This window comes from Neovison vison, chromosome 11 (genome assembly GCF_020171115.1).
Source record: "Neovison vison isolate M4711 chromosome 11, ASM_NN_V1, whole genome shotgun sequence".
Classification (NCBI taxonomy): Eukaryota; Metazoa; Chordata; class Mammalia; order Carnivora; family Mustelidae; genus Neogale; species Neogale vison.
In genome coordinates this window covers 197,229,099-197,247,898 of record NC_058101.1, presented here as the reverse complement: position 1 = coordinate 197,247,898, position 18,800 = coordinate 197,229,099, and the positions used below count along the sequence as shown (strand labels likewise).

The 18,800-nt window shown below is 48.0% G+C and overlaps 1 protein-coding gene across 2 annotated transcripts in view; it reads right to left on the bottom strand.

Moving 5' to 3' along the window:
- Window positions 1-6,968: 6,968 nt before the first annotated feature.
- ACSL1 (acyl-CoA synthetase long chain family member 1) overlaps window positions 6,969-18,800 on the bottom strand; it is a 64,284-nt gene continuing 52,452 nt past the window's right edge. For both annotated transcript variants that reach the window (XM_044225627.1, XM_044225626.1), the window contains exons 12-21: window positions 17,912-18,046; window positions 16,448-16,582; window positions 15,433-15,528; window positions 14,705-14,777; window positions 12,949-13,037; window positions 11,848-11,964; window positions 10,569-10,712; window positions 9,188-9,289; window positions 9,010-9,081; window positions 6,969-8,647 (exon numbers count right to left, since the gene is read on the bottom strand). In XM_044225627.1, the coding sequence (XP_044081562.1) occupies window positions 8,507-8,647; window positions 9,010-9,081; window positions 9,188-9,289; window positions 10,569-10,712; window positions 11,848-11,964; window positions 12,949-13,037; window positions 14,705-14,777; window positions 15,433-15,528; window positions 16,448-16,582; window positions 17,912-18,046 (1,104 nt within the window). In that variant the 3' untranslated portion in view covers window positions 6,969-8,506. The remainder of the gene's footprint in view (window positions 8,648-9,009; window positions 9,082-9,187; window positions 9,290-10,568; window positions 10,713-11,847; window positions 11,965-12,948; window positions 13,038-14,704; window positions 14,778-15,432; window positions 15,529-16,447; window positions 16,583-17,911; window positions 18,047-18,800) is intronic.

The window sequence follows — 18,800 nt, the reverse complement described above, 5'->3', positions numbered from 1 at the left end:
AAGTCAGTTCAAGATTAGTGAGAAGACTACATAGATTTTTTTTCTTTTTCTTTCTTTTTTTTTTTTTTTTTTTTTTGAGACAGAGAGAAAGTGAGCAAGCACGAGTTTGGGAGAGGGGAAGAAGGATTCGATCCCAGGACCCTGGGATCATGACCTGAACCAATGACAGACGCTCAACCTGCTGAGCCACCCAGGCACCCCAAGACTACACGTCTTTACTACCTGTTGCTCAACTCATTTTTTCCTTGCCCCACTGTCACTCCCGTAAGTTTCCCTTACGGCAAAGGGTGTGATTTTCTATCATGGAAAAGAAAACACAGAAAACAATTTCTTTCTCAAATTTTCCTTCTATGTTTTTTAACTTCCTGTGAATTACTGGGTGCACAGATTAACCCACTACACTTGGCCGTTCTCTTCAGGAAGAAACTCAAGTCGTTATCTGTTTTAAACAGACCAACTGCTCCACATCTGTGACTATGATGCTGGAAACTAACTGAAAACGTCCCGGGAGAGCAAGGCCGGGGCAAGGAAGGAGGAGACCTCTGCTTAGATATTCCCTTTCAGAAAAAGAGGAAATAAAACTCAGAGAGGAAGTTTTATTCGGTGTATTTTAAAGTTGGAAGGCAGAAAGATTTTCCGTTGTGGCAAACTGCAATGACGTTAGATCCCTCCGTGTGTCACAAGCTCTCTGGCATTTCCCTGGCTCTGATCCCACTGATGAACTTACTTGCTCTGCCACCAACGTCCTACTTTTTCCAGACCTAACTGGCACCACTCCTAGCCCAGCTGAGATCACATGGCTAGTAGGTCTGACCCCTGCATCAGGACCTGCTGTGTCACATGTTTCGGATTCCATTCCCGGCTCCCTGCAGGCTTGGGTCTGGGGCAGGAGCATTCTGGCAAAATCCAGGGTTTCTCCAGCCCAGCGATCACTGATTCCGACCTGCAGAGGAATTCATTTTATAACTCAGACTTGTAAGAGGGACCCATGAGCACCTAAGCAGAGAAAGAGAAAAAAAGAACACCCGCCAGGAAGAGATTTTTGTAAGAAAATAAGAGACATAAAATGTCTACAGTAGAGATTTGTCTCCATGTTTCGCTCTCAAGCTGTGGTCCAAAAAAAAAAAAAAAAAATGTTTCTAAAAACAGTTTTCATCCTTGTAATGACCTTGCTCACTCTGCCATGACTTTTGGGCGGCCTGACAGCACGCAGAGTTGTACAGCTGACTTTGTCCCCAGAGGTCAAGGAGGCAGCTGGTGCCCTTACCTCAGGGATCCTTTTCTGCCCAGCTGAGAACAAAATAGCAAAAGAATCAGCTGAGAACAAAATAGCAAAATAGCAAAAGAATAGCAAAATAGCAAAAGAATCCGGTCAGGTCGACAGGCTTCCCTCTCAAGCCCCCAGGTGACACAAAAACCTTCTTTTTGGAACCTTCTGTAGGAGTAAACAGATCCCCCCCAGCACACTCCCTTTGGCTGCCGCCCTATGTCTCACAAGCCAACTTATTCACCTCTTTATTTAACCTTGTCACTTAGCATAAAGAAAATCATTACCAGTTACCCTACCCCTCCACCTCACAGCACTGCCAGGACACAGACATGCCTGACTCTTTATTTCCTGGGCTTGGAGAATAGGAGAAGACTTCCTGGAGGAAGTGGCATTGACATTCTAATTGGAATAAAGGTATAGGAGTCTATGAGGCCAGGGTAAGAGAGTGCTCTATGGAGAGGGCATGTGCAAAGGCCCAGTGGTGAGCAAGAGTGGGATGCATTCTGGGAATTAGAATACATTCAGTGTGGCTGGCACAGAGTTGGGGAGGTGGCAAAAGATGAAGCTAGAGATCCAAGCAGGGGTCCCCCAGTTCTTTGCTCTTCAAGGGGTCGTGCACAGACCAACAGCATGGACATCCCCCGAGAAACCTATTCAAAACGCACAATTTCAGGTCCAATGCCAAATGTATTGAATCCAAATCCAGATCGACTGGATTTGCACAACTGAGAAGCGCTCCTCTAAGCGTAGGAAGCTGTGCAGACTTGGGAGCAAGTGGAGCTTTCTGAAGGTGAACACAGGAGCACCACATGATGGGCTGGGGGTTTAGAAACGTCATCCTGGCTGCAGAGTGGAGGAACAGAGGGTGAGTCAGTAGAGACCCACAGAGAGATAGGGAGGCCAGTTCAGAGGCTGGTGCCAGTTGTCCCAGCAGGAGACAGCTGCCACCCTGACCAGGCACGAGGGACAGGGGATGGGGGGGTGGACGCCGCTGAGACGCTGTGGAAGAACACAACCAAAGACGGCGTGGTGGGCGGAATTCCCGCCGGGTGCAGGGCCCACTGCCCGCCAGCCTGGCTGGGTGTGGCGGGGGAGCTGGCCCGAGCTCAGCGGGGTGGGGCCCGTATCAGTGGGTGTGGGAAAGCACAGGGCTCTTAAGGGAGAGTCCCTCTGCATCTGCCCCTGTTGCTTAATGCAGAATGTGAGCAAACCGGTTTCACGCATGCTTCACACGTGTCCCATTCAGTGCCTGGTGCTTAGATCCCCCTATGGCAGCCCCTCCGCCCCCGCCGCACTGCCCTGCACCCCTGCCAGCTGTCACTCTCATGACTCACCCTCCCATTTTAACATGCAAAGCAGGAGGTCTGCCTAGAGTTCCTGGTGGGGCTGGGGGCGGGGGGCGGGAATCCAGTAGCCTCAGTAGTTAACAAGGACAATTTCTGTAAGGGAAATCTGACAGTCAAAACCATTCTCTGTCCCCTCATTAAAAATCTCAGCAAAAGTGAGTGGCTAAGAACTTACATTCAGCACGTGTTTGTGAAAAATCCCTGCTTCTGGCTAAGATCGGTCCATCTCTGTGCCTTTGGAAACAAGTAGAATTCATCCAGCAAGACTTCTACCATTTGAGCAAGTCAACAGGGCAAAGGAATTAAAAGTCAAAAAGGAAAAATGTGACTTTCCTTTTGTGCCAAAAATATGGCTAAAAATTCCAGAGTCCACGGCATTTACGCACCTCCACCTTGTGACATAGCTGCAAACAGGTGCATTTACAGTGGAGAGACTGGGGGCACCTGCGGACTGGCTAATGAAGTTAGGAACGAAACAGCATCGTACAGGAGTGTAGCACACAGTACTTCCTAGTACAACCCGCAGCTGCTATGACCCCATCAGTGAGGATTTCTAGAACTTCGGAGGGATCTCATGAACCAGCTATATGCCTGCGACACAGCCTCACACACATTCTCCTCTAAAACAGAGCGGCTGGCTCTACCAGACTTCGAGTCCTTGACAGATCTGGGGTTACCAACATCGAAAAGAGCAACCAGGGCACCTGGGTGGCTCAGTGGGTTAAGCCGCTGCCTTCGGCTCAGGTCATGATCTCAGGGTCCTGGGATCGAGTCCCGCATCGGGCTCCCTGCTCAGCAGGGAGCCTGCTTCCTCCTCTCTCTCTCTGCCTGCCTCTCTGCCTATTTGTGATCTCTCTGTCAAATAAATAAATAAAAATATTAAAAAAAAAAAAAAGAAAAGAGCAACCAGATTTAATTTTGGATTAGCCATAAAACCAGAACGAAACTCCAGGGAGTGGTATCAGGCCCTGCTATGACAAAGAGCAATAGTAGGATAGGAATCAAAGCCATTCGTACTGATGCTTGGACGCAGAACGGGCAGGGCCGAGAATGACCTACCAACGTGTTTGGTCAGAAGTTCACGGCCGAAGGTGAACAAGAAGAAACATCCACAGCGTGAGGTTGGAAGCTCAGCTCCAGCTTCCATTCTGCTTGGTGTGTGACACTGATCACATCCCCCGTGTGCCTAGATTTCCCCGTTGTAAAACGGGGACAGCGGCAGCATTTGGCTCCAAGGGTTGTAACGTAAAGTGGGTCATCTGGGTAAAATGCTAAGAATAGCGTCTGGTGTGTGGCAACATCGGATGCATTTTAGTTTTTTCTTTTTCCAAAGGAATCGAAGAAATGAGAGGCAAAAATATTTACCAAATGCTAAATATACTTGACAACAAACAGCCTTTCTGAGTTTAAAGATCTAGAATGGGGGTGTGTCACCGGGGTGGGGGAAGCGCTGCAGGGAGGGGCAGGAGGTGCTCTGAGGGCAGAGAGACCCCTGGGGTTTTAGCGCTACCCTGCTCACGCCTCCTCGCCCCTTGTCAGTGGGGAGACACCTGCTCCCTGGCTGTCCCTAAGACAGGCTTAATGCGCAGGAGTTCTGGACAGAAAAGATTGTCTCATTCCAAGGCAGCCATCGTCTTCTGTTCCAGCTGGGTTTGAGACACAGACCACTGGGCTCTGATTAGTGGGAAGAGTGCCATTGGTTCTCTCTTGCTGTTGAACAGGGCTCAGACCCCAAACGGTGCACCATGGAAGTTAAGAATTGAAAGACAGTGTTTGGGGATTAGTATCCAGAATATATAAAGAACTCCTAGAGCTCCATAAAATGCACAATCAACCCAATTTGTAAAAATAGGCAAAGGGCTTGAAGAGACACTTCTCTAAAGAAGATATACAGATGACCAGTAAGGCCAGGAGAAGATGTTCGCCCTTACTAATCATTACAGAGATGCCGAGCAAAACCACCTGCGATAGCACTTCACGCCCATTAGGATTTGTATTACCACAAACACAGAAACCAACCAGAGAGGACGTTTGTAGACAGGATGTGGAGGAATCGGAACCCTGGTACTGTGCTCGTGAGGATGTCTAGTGGTGCAGCCACTGGGGCCAACAGGATGGCAACTCCTCAACAAATGAAGCATGGAATTACCATATATATGACCCAGCAACTCCACTTCCGGGTACACACCCAGAAGAATTGAAAGCAGGGACTAAAACAGGTATCTGTACGCCCATGCTCAGTTATTCTCAATAGCTATTATTAATCTCAATAGTATTAATAGTATTACTATTAATAGTAATTACTATTAATTCGTATTTATTAGTATTAGTAATTAGTATTATTAGTATTAGTAATTGGTCTTTATTAGTATTATCAGTAATTAGTGATTTCTAATAGTATTAACAGTTTAATCTCAATAGCATTATTTTTTTTTTTAAGATTTTATTTATTTATTTGACAGAGATTACAAGTAGATAGAGAGGCAGTCAGAGAGAGGAGGAAGCAGGCTCCCTGCTGAGCAGAGCCTGATGTGGGGGGCTCCATCCCAGGATCCTGGGATCATCACCTGAGCTGAAGGCAGAGGCTTTAACCCACTGAGCCACCCAGGCACCCCAATAGTATTATTCTCAATAGCTAAAGGGTATGAACCACTTGAGTGCCCATCACCATAAGAACAGATAAAGAGAATGCGGGCTGTGCCTACCAGGGACTACTATTGAGCCTTAAAAAGGAAGGAAATTGGGTGATGGGCATGACAGAGGGCAGGTATTGTGATGAGCACTGGGTGTTACATGCAGCTAATGAATCGTTGAACACTACCTCAAACACTGAGGATGTACTGCATAGTGGCTAACCGAACATAATAAAAGATCAAAGGGAATTAGTAAGAGTGTAACAGAGAGTATCTATGGTCCTTCAAAGAGGCCAGAGGTTACTGCTTTGAATTTATCATGAAGGAAATATGCTCTTGGCACAATAAATTGCCCTGGCACTAAATAAAATTTACTATCATAATAAAAAATAAACAAAAATGAAACAAAATAAAAAGGAAGGAAAATTCTGACCCGTGCTAAACCATGGATGGACACGGAGGATAGTATGGTAAGGGAGATAACCAGTCCGAAAGACAGACACACTGTAGGATTTACCTGCAAGGGAATGCACAGGGACAGTGAGGATAATAGAGGTTGCCAGGGGCTGGGGGGGAGCGGGCAGGGAATGGAAGTTAGTGGTTAATGAGCAGAGTTTCCCATTCACAGGATAAAGTGTTCTGTGGACAGAAGGGGCTGATGTTTGGACATCAACATGCATGCACTTAATGCCTCCGAACTGGGTTCTTAAAAAATAATTAAGATGAGGGGCGCCTGGGTGTCTCCGTCAATTAAGCGTCTGCCCTTGGCTTGGGTCATGATATCAGGGTCCTGTGATCGGATCCCGCATGGGGCTCCCCGCTCAGCGGGGAATCTGCTTCTTCCTCTCCATCTGCCCCCCGTCCCTCACTCATGCTCTCTCTCTCACATCAACAAATAAAATCTAAAAAAAAGTAACTAAGATGATACATGTTATGTGTGTTTTACCACTTTTTTTTAATAAAAGGATAAAACCCAGCATGAACCTCAACCTCATCCCAGGAGAAGCTTTGTTCAAAATTGCAAGCATTTGTTCACAGGAGATTAAATGAACGCCTACTGGTTTGCAGGCTGTGTTGGGCGCTCAGGGAGGGAAAAGAAAGGTCGTGCCCAGTGGGAAGAGGGAGAGAAGGGGAGACAACTATTAACTCACATGAAAGGCAGAATGGCTCACCAGAGATATGTGAACAGGCCTTAAGTTTTAGAGGAAAAAAACCGATTATCTCCACATCAAACAGGAGATTTAGGGGAGGGAGGCGGATTTCAACACCGCAGACTACCTAAGAAACCGGGCTGACTGGCGAACACCTACAGAAGAGGAAATCCTGACGATGATAGCGTAGCGTGGAGACCAGAGGAAAAGGAGAGAGAACAGGTTGGCTGCTGCAATTGAGACATCTTCTAGAACAGTGCTTAGTAAGAGAACTACTAAAATACACAGAATTAAATCCCCCACAGAACCACCAACTACAGCCAATGTCTCCGGAAACAGAGCTTCCCAGCAAAGAATTTGCATTTCCAAGAATATCCGTATTATGCACACCATAGTTTTCTTCTGTGCAACGTAGCAGGGCAGTTGCCAGAGAACCCTGAGGTCCCGGGTCACCCTATGGGGGTGTCAGGGAAGCCGCAGGAGGACGGGTCTGTGGCCCAGGGTCCTTCCCGCTCGGTGCCTGCGCGCACCCAAGCCCCAGCCCTGACAGGAAAAGAGAAGCCTTCACTCCCTTGAAATGCAGAAATATTTATTTTGGTTTCCTTCATTGTTTTTTGGAAATTCTGTTTTGGTTTATAAAACATAGAAATAGCCAACACTTAAAGCAAACATTCAAAACCCCAAGGTGACAAATTATCGACTTTTTGTGCAATGAAGAACACACGGATGAAGTTAGGCTACCCAATAGTGTTACTACGGTGACAACCCTTCAGTGCCAACCCTGTCGTGCTCAGGTAAGACACAAAACCCCAAACCAGCTGCTTTCAGTGTGTACAGGACAAACCTCATTCGGTCACACGTGGCAAAGACTTGCAGCAAAGTGAAATGCAGCTAACTTCCAAATTAACTTTTAGAAGAACAAAACAAAACAAAACAAAATCCCTTGAGAAGTGAATCCCAGAAAATGAGTTTTCCAGATTTCTACGCGCTAGAATTTTGGCTTGTCGAACACATTTCATAAAAATCAGGTAGCACTGTAAGAGCCTTCGTTCTCACTGTCCACGTCGGTAAGTGCCCAAGCGTACCTACTCCCTTAATAGGCTTAAAGACATGCCCTGCCTGAGAATTGATCTGGGGGTGGGGAAAACCACTTAATCACAACACAATCTTTTGATATGAAAACCACATTAAAAATCCGACGGCCATCACAAAGAATGACTGTCTCGGCGGAGATCAAGGGGACAGTTCACTAGGCGTCACAGTTGAGCATGGTCGATCCAGGTAATTATTTCCTTCTTGAAATGCTTGTCTTCACTGCAGAGTCTGAGGCAGATATTTTAATAACCCCTGGGAAGGGATCAGGGAGAGGGGAGGGAATCGGGTCTGGAGAAGAGGGTCTGAGAACATTCTGCTCTTGTGGGCACCGGAAGCCGTTTGCTCAGGTGAGCAGCCGTTCGGAGACCCGGCGTCTGTGCTAGTCTGAGTGGGATCTGTTCTCTCCTTCGCCGGGAACCTTCTGTTCCTCCGGGATAAGAGGGACCGTGGAGAAGCACGGCCGCTCTGAGACCGGGCCGGAGCGCGTGTGAGGCGGGGAAGGGGAGGAGGCAGGGATTAAGAAAGAATCTCTGGTCCACTTGTGACGTCCTCCAGCTGGGACAGTCGTTGCTTTTAAGGGACAGCTTCCCTCCAGTGCACTGTACTTTGCAGAGCAGCAGAACACCTGCAGGATTTGCAGCAAGCAGCAGACATCTCGGAAATAGCAAAGTCCTAACCCCTTAGAAAAACAGGGAGACAGAAGTTTTCACCCGTCTTTTTTTTTTTTTTTTTTTAATACCGAGGAAGTCTCAAATAACTTAGCCCATGGATAGTTTCCCCTTGACAATTTTAAGGCTCATTTAGGAAATTTTGTATCACCATAAACACGGTCTGCAACAGGAGGTGACTGTAAGGCAGTGTTCCATTTCCTCTAACGTTCCTATGACGAGAACCCCGAATGCACAAGTCAAACATGGGCGCTCCCTTTCCTATGCGCGCTCTAGTCAAGATTACCGCCGTAAAGGCCAGCAGCTCCAGGAGACGGCGGAGGTGGGCGCCTTCGTCCTCGCATTAAACTTTGATGGTGGAATAAAGTTCATCTATCTGTGACCTAAAATAATTCCGAAGTTCAGGCCGTTTCGCCTTCATCGTTGGGGTCAGGAGGCCGTTGTCGATGGAAAATAGTTCAGGGTGAAGACTAATGCCTTTGACCTGCAAATAAATGAGGCCATTAAAGCAAAACCTAGGGCCGACGGAACCCGGGCCTTAAAGCACGTTGGTCGGAAGGGATGGAGACCCTGTGGCCGTCCAGTCCTTCCTAGGCCTCAGGCCAGCGGCTCGCTCAACACGGGGCAGGAGCTGCTCCCAGGACAGGCCCCGGGCTTGGATCCTGACCTCCAGGGAAAGAGCATGCCTGCCCTTGGTTATAGAAATCCCTCCCCGGGCCAAAACTCGCCCTTTGTCATTCCTCATGGGTTTCTTTAGGTCCTCTTGTGCTCCATATTTATTCATACAAAATCCTCAGGTCAGAGATGGGTTTTGTAGGGGTGCAGGCTCCGTGACGCCAATCTTACCTGTTCAAAGGGCTTCAGGCCAGAATCCTTCCCAAGCCTCACCATGTCCTCCAGGATGGCTTTTTTGACATCCTAGGAAGGTGAGGAAATGACAGGCTTGCTGAGTTGGCATCTCTGAAGGCACGCCCTGTGCCAAGCCAAGGTCCGAGGAAGCCGACCACACACTCCCGAGCCTTACCTTGTTCCTGCACAGTTCTTCAAAGGAACCTTCGAATCCTTTCTTTCGGGCCCAGGGACGTAATGTCTCAACATCTGGTACCACAATTGCTATGAGAAATGCCTTTAACACAGACAAGTGAGTTATTAGGTGGCTTGATCCAGATGTTCTGAAATAGCGATTCTTTGTCATTCTGCATGACACCTGGGACAATCTGACGGAAGTTACAGACCCTCCCTTCAGAACATATTATCAGCCCTAGGAGTCTACTGCACCCAGGTAAGAGCTCCCAGCTCTAAAATACAGATGGCATCAGAAATTTTTCAATTAAATATCTTAAAAAGGACCCCTGAGAATCAAAATCTAACGAAACCCTAATTTTTTACTTTTGTGCGCAAGCGCGTGCGCGCGTGTGTGCATGTATACAGTTTAACAAAACAGGGTCAAATAAGCAGTGGGACCATAGACATCAAGTAACTGCTTTAAAAAAGAGAGAAATAAATTTATATAGATTCATTTTTTTAGATCTCCAACACCGCATTTTTTACAATTTAGTAACAATAAAAGTAAATAAAAGTCGACAGTATGTTAAGATTTTAGGTCAAAGGGAGATGCCTGGGTGGCTCAGTGGGTTAAGCCTCTGCCTTCAGCTCAGGTCATGGGCCCAGGGTCCTGGGATCGAGTCCCGCATCGGGCTCCCTGCTCAGTGGGGAACCTGCTTCTCTCTCTCCCTCTGCCTGCTACTCCCCCTTCTTGCACTCTCTCTCTGTCAAATGAATAAAATCTTTAAAAAAAAAAAAGATTCTAGGTCAAAGAAAAACAGGTGCATTCCTTATAAGATAATATTCTTCAACAACTATTTAAAAGTCTCAAGATTCGTAAAAAGATTGGCTTTCAGGGGACCAGGCCCTTTTCTCTTCCCTGACACCATCTACTTGACGTTTTGGCAATGAGACGTTCCGTTACGATATTGACCTTGGTTTTCAACTGTACGTATTTACTGGCTCACAACCCCCACTGCTCACACACACGATTTTGGAGACACAGCACAAATACGATGGGTTTAATATGTTGAAAATTCTAAACTTTCTTATAATCAACCCATCAATATTTCCTTTCATAGTTTAAATTTAGAAGCATATTTTACCCACCCCCTAGTATCCTTATCCAGCTGCCCTTGGTATGCCAGAACACTCTAGGTGAAATAAAAATATGGGATTTAAAGAGAAAAATTTTTCTGGATGAGAAATGCCAAGCAGCAAACCCTGATAATGTTCCAGCACGTCACATGAGAAAGGCAATTCAGTCCTCACTGCAGACCTTCCATTGCCCTGCAAATGCCCGGAGTTTGAGGCCCCGGCCACGCCCATGCGACTCGGCTCACAGCCCCAAACGCGCGTACCTGCAAGCTTTCTCCGTGGACAAACACCTGAGCGACAGGCTCACTCCGCACGTAGATGTTCTCGATCTTCTCAGGTGCTATGTATTCTCCCTGTGCCAGTTTGAATATGTGCTTTTTCCTGTCGATGATCTTCAAGGTACCATTCTGTGTATGAGAGGGTGGGCAGGGGGGGTGCTGTGAGGGGGGTGGGTGGGAGGGGCAGGAGGGGCTCACTCCTGGGCCCTGGGGCAGGTCCATCAGGCCCACGCTGGGACTGTGGGAAGGATACAACCCCTGCACTGGACGTGCCAAATGCCACCGTGTCCCTTCTGGTTGTCAAAACCCACCCCCAGGGGCCTTCCTGTGGTTCCAAAAGTCGGCTGCAGGGAAGTTTCTCTGGTTCTGGCACATTGGTCCCGCACCACGTCCCCAAGAAGCAGACTGAGGTCAAGGTGATGATGAAATGTGTTCCCAAGAGCCCAAGCCAGAACTGGACTGACACTTAATCCCTCTTGAACTTGAAAGAAGGGACTTAATGTATTTCGGAGCACCTTGGTATTCTGAAGTCTGAATTAGCTGGGTGGGGAGGGGGAGCATTTTTCAAATCCGTAAAAATTTCCCGGAGTCTCACGCACCTTAAATCTACAAGAATGGGACGACGCAATGATAAAATCATGCAATGATAAAACTGGCCTACGCCACTTCTGTAATAGCAGTTCAGCATGGGGACAACTTAGAAGAAGCAATTCCGAACTGGTCCCGGCCAGCCAAACTGGTCAAACCCACGGTTGTGGTTTCTTAAAGCTCTTTTCCCTCCTCTGATGGACCCTGGCATTTGTCTACAGTAATAATTCTGAGACTACATTCAAAGGCGTTGGCCTAACCTGTGGGACACTTACCCTATTTTTAAGGAGAGGGCAAGCCTAAGAAACACACACGCTCGCAACTTCTTGCCCACCACACCTCCTTCCTGACCACTGACCACAATGTACCCTGTACCTTCTGGAACGAAGGCCTTCACGTGGAGGCCCAGCACTGATACAGAAAAAGCCATACACCGTTCTCTCTGGATTTCGAATGGGAAGCAGCCATCAGAATTGATGTCACGCATCAAAACCAGACATACTCGCTACATTTCAAGTGAAAACCCACCTAGGCACGCTAGGAGTAGAAAGCTGTCCCCTGCAGGAGATGGAAGAGCCTCCCTGCTACCCGCCTCTGCAGGGAAGGGGAAAGTGAGGTCGCACAACAGCAATGGGCAGAAGAAAAGTATCTGCAAACAGGGGAGGGGAGAGCTTACCGGAAGCCACTTTCCAATGTCCCCCGTGTGTAACCAGCCATCTTTGTCCAGAGCTTCTGCTGTTTTTGCTGGGTCCTTCAGGTAGCCTTTAAATACATTTGGCCCTTTCACACACACCTGGAGAGAGAAAGATCGGGAGCAAGGGTGGTTGAGGGGAAATGGAGGGCGGGGGCCAAAAGTTCCAGTTAGGACTCAGGTAGGCATCGGAGACCGAACGTACAGCCCAGTGACCTCCACCCACACAGACTTGTGACTGTATTTAACAGCTAAGAGATGAGGTCTTCAGAGTTCTCAACACAAGGGGAAAAAAAAAAAAAATCTTTTTTTTTTTTTTTTTTCTGTTTTCCTTGTATCTCTGTGAGATGATGGACTATGAAGGAGACTTATTGTGGGGAGTAATCACTCCACCATTGATGGACGTAAATCATTATGACGTTTCCTCTCAACGCATACAGCGTGTATGTCAGTGACATCTTGAGAGAACTGTAGGGGACAAAGGTGATCTGTTAAGAGAATTTACGGGGGGGGGGATTCTATGGAGAAAATGTGTGTGTGTGTGTGTGTGTGTGTGTGTTACACGTATCTCAACCTTTAGTGAGAAGCCCCGGATTCCACGATCCAGAGGGAGCTGGCAGGGAACCACACACTGGGACCCTGGAGGTTCATCCAATGCCTCTGGTCCCCTTACCCTAACGATATCAGTCGCAGTCAAGCTGTAGGGCTGATGACTGCCTGAGGTTCCAGCTCAAAGCCCCAAAGAGGAGGAAATTACTCTGAAGTCATCAGGCTTTCCTTCCACTAGCCAGTGGCTCACTACTAGGTCTCTAGGGCGACGAGTTGTCAGGAACTGTGCTCCAGGCCTTCGGGCACAGGAGCCTTTGCACGGTCTCGAGCCCAAGTCCCTGCGGTGTCTGGCGGAAGAGACATGCATGGTCCCCTCCCACATAAGGGTACCTTCAAAGAGAAGCCTGTTTGATCCGGGATCACCAAGAACATCAAGCTCGGCGGCCTTACGTGACACTGCCGGCAAGCGGCCGAACTATCGGGGAATGGCAGTGTGGGTGAACGACTTGCGAGGGGTGGGCAGGGGGCGCCGCTCACCTCGCCCTCGCCCTTGGAAGCCAAGTAGTTCATCTCTTCCACGTCCACGAGTTTTATAAGGTTGCAAGGCATTGGGGCGCCAACATGGCCTGCGTGGTAAATAAAACAATGATCATTCCCGGGAGGACTCCTACTATCCTTAAGCCAAATGACTTTTATGACCAACAGGCCCGCTCAGGAGGAGAACAGCCGGTGTAAATGTCTGTCTGCAGCGACGACAGCCCGTCTCCCCCGGTACATGAGCACAGACAGTGTATTTCCAGAATAGAGACAAACATTCATAACTCTCTTAGGACCTTTCCCCAGTTTGAGGCCCCAAATTGTTTTTTCAGAGTATAAGGACTCGGCTGTGGACTGTGAGGGTTTCTACAAATTCCTGGAAGCAAGCGTTCCGAAACCTTTACCAGGTTCCTACGATCTGACGGCCTGTGCTCACTGCTTGCCCTGTCTCCCTCACTCACTTCTCTACTCCCTACTTCCTCTAAGAGAAAACACACAGCTTTGGTGACTGGATTACTCTCTTGACGTCACCTGGTTCTGACCAAAATGGTCTTCACTTCCTTAAGTATAGGGGAACACGTTTTAGATTGAAGTTTATTAAGATAGGATGGTGGGGGAGCGGCTGGGGGGCTCAGTCGGTTGGGCATCTGCCCTCAGCTCAGGCCATGATCCTGGGGTCCTGGGATGGAGCCCCACATCCGGCTCCCTGCTTCTCCCTCTCTTCCTCGCTCATGCTCTCTCTCACTATCTCTTTCTCTCTCTCAAATAAATAAGTAAAACCTTAAAAAAAAAAAAAAAATCTCATTCTCACAGTTAACTCAACTCTCCTGCCAGAAGTTGCTAGGATTGGGTTGTCTTTTTCCAAACAATAGAAATGAGATGGGTTTTAAGAGCAACACAAATAATTCCTTCTATGTTTTAAAAATGTCTGTGTAAAGAGATCACTGTTCCAGATTCTCTAGTCTGGTAAGGAACCAGTGGTTAAGAATTAAACCACGAAGAAGGTTCAGAGACCGTCAGTACGAGTCCCAGCAGAACTGTGCTCCTACAGTCTGGACACAAGAATCCAAGTTCCCAGACGGTGCTCACATTTATGCCCCAGCAAATACATCAGCGGCATTTGCCTACCAGAGCATAGAACGTACCACTGGTCAGACCTGGGGTGGGATTCTGGCTGGGTAAGTTCCTATACACTGTTTATATGCTTTTCCACCAACAATCACTTCCTGTCAGAGGGAGCAGGACTTGGGCCCCAAGGACGTTCCTGGGATGAAACCACCGACGTGCTCAAGGACAACTGCTCCACTGGGTAATTTCTATATCTGCCTCTCCTTATGCCTTTCGGGAGAGATGACATCTTTCTTTCTCTCTGTGGGCTCAACTCCCAGCCCAGCACCCAGTGTAAACTGGAGTCAAATTTACCAGCAAATACTTTGACCCAAATCCATTCCCGGAAAGCTCTGTGAGGCCAAATGCTCTGAACCCGGTGCAAAGGGCTTTCATCCCTCAGCTGTCAGCTTCGGATTCTAGGTGAATCTCTACCACCACCCACCTTCCGGCTGGTCCTCCAAGCACAGGTGCTCCGTCACAGCAGCCCTTGTCCATGAAGATCCCTGATTTACAAGGCCATTTGCACCAAGGCTTGAACACCCGAGACACAGAACTTCCGTTGGTCAAGGGACCAAGGACAAACCGAATTCCGAGAATTCCCATCGGAATAACAAGATTCCCATAAGGAGTGTCCCACGGCTCGTACCTGCTGTCCAGTCCCCAGGCACAGTCAGGCAGCAGCCGGCGGTGCACTCGGTCTGTCCGTAGCCTTCATAAAACTGGACCACCAAGAGACGAAACGTTAGTAAAGAGAGTCACACTGTTCCACAAGGGCACAAATCAGGACGTTCTTCTCACTCCTGAGTGATGGCGAACCGTGGCAACATGTCTCTTTTAAAAATCCGTTCAGAACTACTCCGACGGCACCCAAAGATGTCCCCCCAAAGCCGAAACCCTGGCCGCTGTCCACAGTCATCTTCTACTTGCCCTCCTGCAGACAGGCGAGGGGGACACTGACATGGCCTGACAGGTCACCCTGCACATGACCCTCCCAGGAAGGCACTCACTCTGTCTGCTCATGGCTGCGCCCCACACCTATCCTGTTAGTCACCCGGTCCCGGCTCCCTCCCCACGCCCTTCCAGGCAGGTTCTCCCCAGGGTTTGCAGGTTAGGTCCTCACTTGCAACCCATCCCCATCCCCTCAGGCCTGATGAAAGGCTAGTTTCCTGGCTGGTACTTCCCCCAGTCTGTGGTGGCCACAGACACATTACCTCCTGCCCAGGGGACAAGACAGACACACTTCTGTCTCCAAGCAACCTGGGAATAACGTCCAAACCAAAATAAGACACCCGCTCGTAAGAATGCCTTTGTGGAGAGGAGAGCCCTGGGCTGGCAAAAGCCGGAGACCAGGAGCCGAGGGGACGCCCACCTCACCTGACAGCCGAGCGCGGCTCTCAGAAACGTCAGCACAGTGGCGGACACCGGCGCGGCTCCCGTGATCATCAGCCGGACTTTTCCTCCCAGGCTCGACTTGCAAGGCAAGCAGAGGGGATACAGTGAGGGGCCAATGGCTGCACGTGTACACGTGGGTGGGTTCCTCAGAGACCCCTTCTGGAAACCCAGTCCCCGGATCCACCAGCTCCTCTGCAGGCCGCACAGAGAACTCTCGGGCCCCCTGAGGCTACCCCCTTCTCTATCAACACAAGCCAAGACCGCTACCTGCAGGTATTTTGAAGGAATTAGAACAAGACTGTGGTGGGCTTGGAGGTAACCACCACATCTGGGGCATTTTGGGGGACACAGTATCATTATTCCATATTCTTAATCACACGTGCCTATAAAATGACGTCAGTCATAACATACTTGTTGCAGAAAAGGAAAGCAAAATAAAAAATTAGAAAGGCTCAGTGCATCTGGGTGATTCAGCCCGTTAAGTGCCTGACTCTTGATTTCGGCTCAGGTCATGAGCTCGGGGTTCTGAGATGGAGCCCCACATCGGGCTCTGTGCTCAGCAGGGAGTCTGCTTGAGATTCTCTCTCTCCCTCTCCCTCTGCCCCTGCACGCCTTCTCTCTTTCTCTCAAATAAATAAATCTTTTTTTAAAAAATTACACTGATAAATCACTGAACACTACACCTGAAACTAACAATGTACTCTATATGTTGACTAATTGACTTAGAGTAAAAAAAAAAATAAAAAATAAAAAAATTAGAAAGGCTCCAATACCCTGATTCCTTTTCTGCCTCTCCATGTTACCATGTTGTTTAGGTTTGCATGGGATACTGAGGTTTAAGTACTGGCTTTGTCTTTAATTTTTAGAAATGTGCCTGGTTTACTAAAAACATGCTCTTCTCTCTCAGCTTCATACCGTGCTTTAAGAAAGAGCCCTCACAGACACTCCAAAGGCCAAGTGAGTTTCCCCGGGCAGACAAGAGCTGTGAATGTGTCACCTGTATCTTGTGAAAGATCAGTCTGTCCCACAGGCTGTTGTTTCTAATGATGCCACTGCGGAGCTCTGCTTCTTTCCTCTTGGAGGCGAAGTCCAGCAGCCACCGTTTCAGCGTGGTGTTTGCCTGCCCAAAAATCTGACGGGTCAAGGAAAAAGAGAGTTACACAATGATGGGGATGGCTCGAGTCGAAAAGTCAGATAATAACAAGCGTTGGTGAAGATGTGGAGAAACTGGAGCCCTCAGCCTCTGCTGGGGGGCAGGGAGTGTAATATGGCGCGGTTGCTCTGGAGAATAGACCAGTAGTTCCTTAAATAGTTAAACCCAGAAGTACCATGGGACCCAGCAATTCTGCTCCTAGGTAAGTGCCCAAGAGAAATGAAAACGTTCATTGCATCATTATCATAATGGCCAAAAAGTGACAACAACCCACATGCCCACCGATGCATGAAAGGAGAAATAAAATGTGTTGTAGCCACACGGTGGGATATTACTTGGCCATTAAAAGGGATGAAGTAGGGTCACGTGCCACCACATAGATGAATCTGTGAAAGAAACCAATCACGGAAGAACACGTTACGTGATTCCATTCATATGAAAGTCCGGAAGAGAGAAATCTACAGATTCAACAATCAGATGCATTTGCCTGGGAGTGCAAAGGGGTAGAGGTCGGCTACAGGACAGATGCAGGGTTTCTTTCTGAGGTGGTAAAAATGGGCTGTGGTGATGGCTGCAGAACTCTGTGGATATCCCCAAACCTTGGAATTTTATACTTTAAATGGGTGAATTATATGGAATGTGCATTATATATCTCAGTCAAGCTGCTTTTAAAGGACCATTAAGAAAAAACACCAAAGGTTCTCAGAGATCACAGAAGCCCTGCCTTACTAAAGAACATGAAAACTACCCCATCCAAATTGACCTTGAAGACTGCTCGTGCCTCACGCTGGTCTCACCCAGGATGGGTGGTCCGTGCCACAGAGACCTCCCTGCCCCAAGGGGCTGGCCGTCTCTCCATCCCTGGCTTGGCTTGTCACTTCTTTCCGTGTGGCTAAGTAAGTCACGTTAAGTGCGTATGAACGTTACAATTTCTAGAACCATTTCATAGTTATAGTTCTCATGTGATGCAACTGGCAACTTTATGAGCTAGACAGCAGGGGGAGGAGGCAACAGTCCATCATGCAGATGAGAAAATGGAGGCTCTAAAGTGTTTATGGTACAAATCATATGATCTCCCACCTTCCACCTGTATTGGGCCTTCCGGTTTACAAAGTATGTTCATGTGTTTTCTCTTCTAATCTTCACCAATGGTTCTGTGATATAAACGCATTCTGGTTTAACTGATGGATAAACCACACTTCTGCGAGACCACGTGTACAGAAGGTATCTGGCTGGCCCAATTCGAACCAGAGTCTCAGACTCCCTGTCCAGTGCTCTGTCCCCACCCTGCTGCTCCTTGGAACTTACTCGGTCAAACATCCGGTTCAGCAGTCTAGGGACCACAGGAAAGATTGTGGGTTGAAGTGTCTTGAGATCGTCCATAAGCAGCCTGATATCTCCTTGGAAAAATCCTATTTTAGCTCCATGACACAGCATTACACACTAGCGTAGGAAAAAAAAATAACGCCCATGTCTTCATCAAAGCAGGGACCACACAACATACACACAGACACACAAGGCTTCTGTTTTAGCATTTCGGAGCAGTGTCCAGAAACCACGAAGTTCCTACATGTTGGTCACTTTTCAAAAAACATTCTTGACTTCCCTGGTCATTATACAACATCAAAGTGTGGTCTTTCTCTTGATCACCCTGAAGATAAAGGAGCTGGTAAGAGACCAGACGATGTTGTTTTTAGTGATGATCACGGCGTTTCTGCTATTTCAGCTCTAGGATAAACAGCTGGTGAGTGAATGACAGAGTGTTAAGTAATCCCAGTATTTCACTTGCCTAGAAAATTTAGGCCTAATTTGTTCTCCAAACAACAAGAGAGCAACTTGCAAACTTGGCTACTTGCCAAGCGTGTTCAAGTCTCATTTTTAAAAATCTGAATCTCACAAAAAAATATCTGAAAAGCCACTGACTATGTTGCAGCTGAGACACTGGGGTGTCAAAGAGCAGAGTGGCTTAACGTTCAGCTATGATCTACTCCATGGGTTTGTTCCCACCCGATGCAAACCGCACCGGCAAGCCGTATGCACTTGACCCACAGTCTGGCTGTTTTAAATTTTAAAGAGAAAGAGAGATTCAAAAGATGATGCCATGGAAGTACAAATGGTCTCAGGCTTGAAAGCAGAAACCACTAGAAAGGTACGCCCAGCCTGGTTCATGGTTTAAAAATTCAAGCTGGGCGAGGAG